The sequence below is a fragment of the Glycine max genome, chromosome 14, assembly GCF_000004515.6.
Source record: "Glycine max cultivar Williams 82 chromosome 14, Glycine_max_v4.0, whole genome shotgun sequence".
In the NCBI taxonomy this organism is placed as follows: Eukaryota; Viridiplantae; Streptophyta; class Magnoliopsida; order Fabales; family Fabaceae; genus Glycine; species Glycine max.
Window position 1 is genome coordinate 18,311,455 of NC_038250.2, and position 3,039 is coordinate 18,314,493.

Genomic DNA, 3,039 nt, shown 5'->3' on the forward strand with positions numbered 1-3,039 from the left:
GTTAAATTTGTCTTTAAAAAACCAATTCTCCCATTTTTCCAATAAAAGCACACAATCAAATGATAATTTATTACTGATAGTATTAATTTAAACACATTCAAATTTAATTTAAAACTGATATTAATTTAAAATAGAAATTCAAATGTTAATTTACAACTGACTAGTTTAGACACATTTCAATAGTATTCAAAAACTTACAAACTAATTCTATTAAATCAATTTAACCCAACTTTAAAACAATCAAGTCCAAATTCAAATAATGCCACTTCCGTATCTAATCTCTATACCCATCAAAACAAACAAGGGAATTAATCTAAGAAACATACAATAATATGAATCATGAGTCATAAGCTTGGCACAGTGGAGAAATACTAAGCATCTAATATTCAAAATCCCAGGGCAAGGAATCGTATCCCTGTCTGAGGATTTCATGCTTACAGGTTACAACTCATTCAAATGAAACCATACTCTAGGCTAGTACATGTAAGGATTAGTGTTGAATCAGTACAGAATGCAAAAAAGACCAAATCAATCAATTTTTATATTTACAATCCAAAACAAAGAAAATAGTTTCATATGCACTACAATAGTAGTATAACCTTCAAGTCAAAAACTTGTTTGGATTGGCATACACTGATTCTTGACATAATATAGAGATAATGCAAAGCAACTTCAACAAGGGGGAAAGCCAAGAAAAATGGGCTTAAACCCTTGATATTTTGAATAAAAAAATAAGCTTAAAAACCTATTCTATAATGTCATACCATACATTTATGTAGTTATATGGAAACCAAATCTAGTAGCTGTGGAGAGCCATCTTCCACCGAGACCATGAAAGCTGAAAAACAAATAGCAAACGCAGTGATGTACAAAACAATCATCCATGGCTGCCAATAGATGCAAACAAAAACAGCTCTTTTAGAACAGATGATCAGACACGTCTACTCGCTTCATGGACTCAGGCCAATGGCAGGAATCCCTCTATGTAGCTATGGGAGTGCCTGTTTCAAAAACTTCCCCTCCAAATCCACACTTTGGAGAGTTTTCTGGTGATGAATTGGATTTCTCTTGCTCATCCATCATGATCTCTATTTCGCGGCAACTCAAACTGCAAAATGATTTTTCACCTCTGCAGGATATCAAAGGGCAGAGAAAGCCAACATTAGAATCAAATTCTGTCCATCAAAGGAACTTCAAGTCAAAACATAAGAGATGCAATAGTGCTAATCTACCTATATATATAAATATCTTTTCCCTCTTCCAACTTCTTGTTGCAATGGTAGCAGACACTTAAGAAGTCGTGAGAAGGATACTGGTTTGGAGTATGCAAAATGTTAACACTGAAAAGGGACAATCCCTTTCCCTCCTCTTCAGCCTTATAATGTCTTTCAGAATCATTAGCATGAGTTTCCAAAATGCAGCCACAGAAAATATGGGTTGTTTTTGCATTAGGACCATGAGAAATCACACAGGTGTAATCCTCAGAGTTTTCAATCTCACAAGCTGATAGAGACTCAATAAATTCATTAGAATAGACTGCAGCCACAGGATTTGAATTTAACTCAGAAGGTAGCAAAATTTTTGTGTTATTTTGGCTTCCTCCAATAAAATGAGGAGGAGAGCACATTTGTTTCAAAGCAAAATTCTCAGAGTCAGTATCAAAGTTGGAACCAGTTAAACCAGACAGATATTTTGTTGGACTGTAAGAATCCAATGAAAAAGACACAGCTTTCCCAAAGAACTCATGTTCTAGAGGGGTCTCTCCAATCTCAAAAAGAACAGTGGACTCGCCCTTAGGGACAATAGAACCATTCTGAGTACAAGGAATCTTACAAAAATCTTTAGGTAAAGATTTAGATGCCTGAGTAGAATCCATATAGGATTTACATTTTGGTGCTTTAGTAATCATTTGGGGACAAAGACTAGTCTTCTTGCTCTCTGAAGCCTGGAGAATTTTCCAAGAAAACTTAGAACATTCTTCCAAAGAATCTATAATACTTAGACCTACTTTGGCACAGTCCCAACTCCTATGTGGCCCCTCATTGGACAATGAACTTGGGGTTCTAAAGGGGTTACTTAGGTTTGAGAGGAAACCAAAATCTAGTGGTGAAGTGGGGCTCTTAACTGAATCACAATCCAACAAACCCTTATGACCCATACCCACAAACAGAAGAGGGGCATTGAAAATTGAGTTGCTTTTTCCATTACCCCCCAAAGCATGAGACTCAGAATTGGTATCAGAGATTGCCATTTGACCAGTGTGATGTTGATCCTTCTGGATTGACCTGGTCCTCTTTCTCAACATTATCTCAAAACACCAACTGAAAACAACACAAATTTGCTCACTTAAATAACAGAACATAGACTAAAAAATAATCGATCAACAATACCCAGAGACAATTTAAACCGATAAAATCTAACATACCCACTTTCATATCAGAAAAAAGATTAATACTTTGATTGCATGTCTCACAAATGAACATCAAAGGCAAAATTTTGCAATCACGGCAAATGACATACACTACAATGCAACCCAAATGCAAAAGGTGAAAAAAAAAGCCTTTTTTTTTAGGGAGGGGGCAATAGACCATTGAAAAATTGGTACAATCATTTAAAATCCTTCTTATGCTTATGCAATACAGAAAATAAAAATGATTAAAAAAACATAAACATCATTCTACAACAGAAGAACCCCACATAGTACAAGAAACAAAAAAACATTAGAACCCCAATCCAAACAAACCAGTGCCACAAATAATAAGAAAAGGGATAAATATAAATAATGTCTCAAAAAAGGGCCCAGAAAATTCAAAAAGAGAGAGAGAGGCAACAATGAAAGAAGAACTGAAGAACCCCACCTGGGTTTTTTTCTCTCTATGTGCTCTAGAACCTTCAGAGAGATGATAGTGCAGAGAGAAGAAACTCCAAATGCGGTAATAAAATGACAAAGTGTGTGTGAAACTTGTGCAGTGCAGTACTGTGTATCTTTACTATCACAAACACACTCTCTCTCTACTCTCTCTTTCTTTGCGCGTTACT

General features: G+C 35.5%; 1 protein-coding gene across 2 annotated transcripts; it reads right to left on the minus strand.

Annotated features, from left to right (window-relative positions):
• Positions 1-525: 525 nt before the first annotated feature.
• On the minus strand, positions 526-3,039 carry LOC100789230 (FCS-Like Zinc finger 10). Of its 2 annotated transcripts, XM_006596067.3 has the most exons (3): positions 2,859-3,039; positions 1,233-2,321; positions 526-1,129 (listed from the first exon to the last, which is right to left on the minus strand). In XM_006596067.3, the coding sequence occupies exons 2-3, from the start codon at positions 2,303-2,305 to the stop codon at positions 982-984; spliced, it is 1,221 nt and encodes a 406-aa protein (XP_006596130.1). In that variant the 5' UTR covers positions 2,306-2,321; positions 2,859-3,039; the 3' UTR covers positions 526-981. The 2 variants fall into 2 exon arrangements, with proteins under 2 accessions (XP_006596130.1, XP_006596129.1); XM_006596066.4 differs by lacking the exon at positions 2,859-3,039 and having other exon boundaries at positions 1,233-2,852.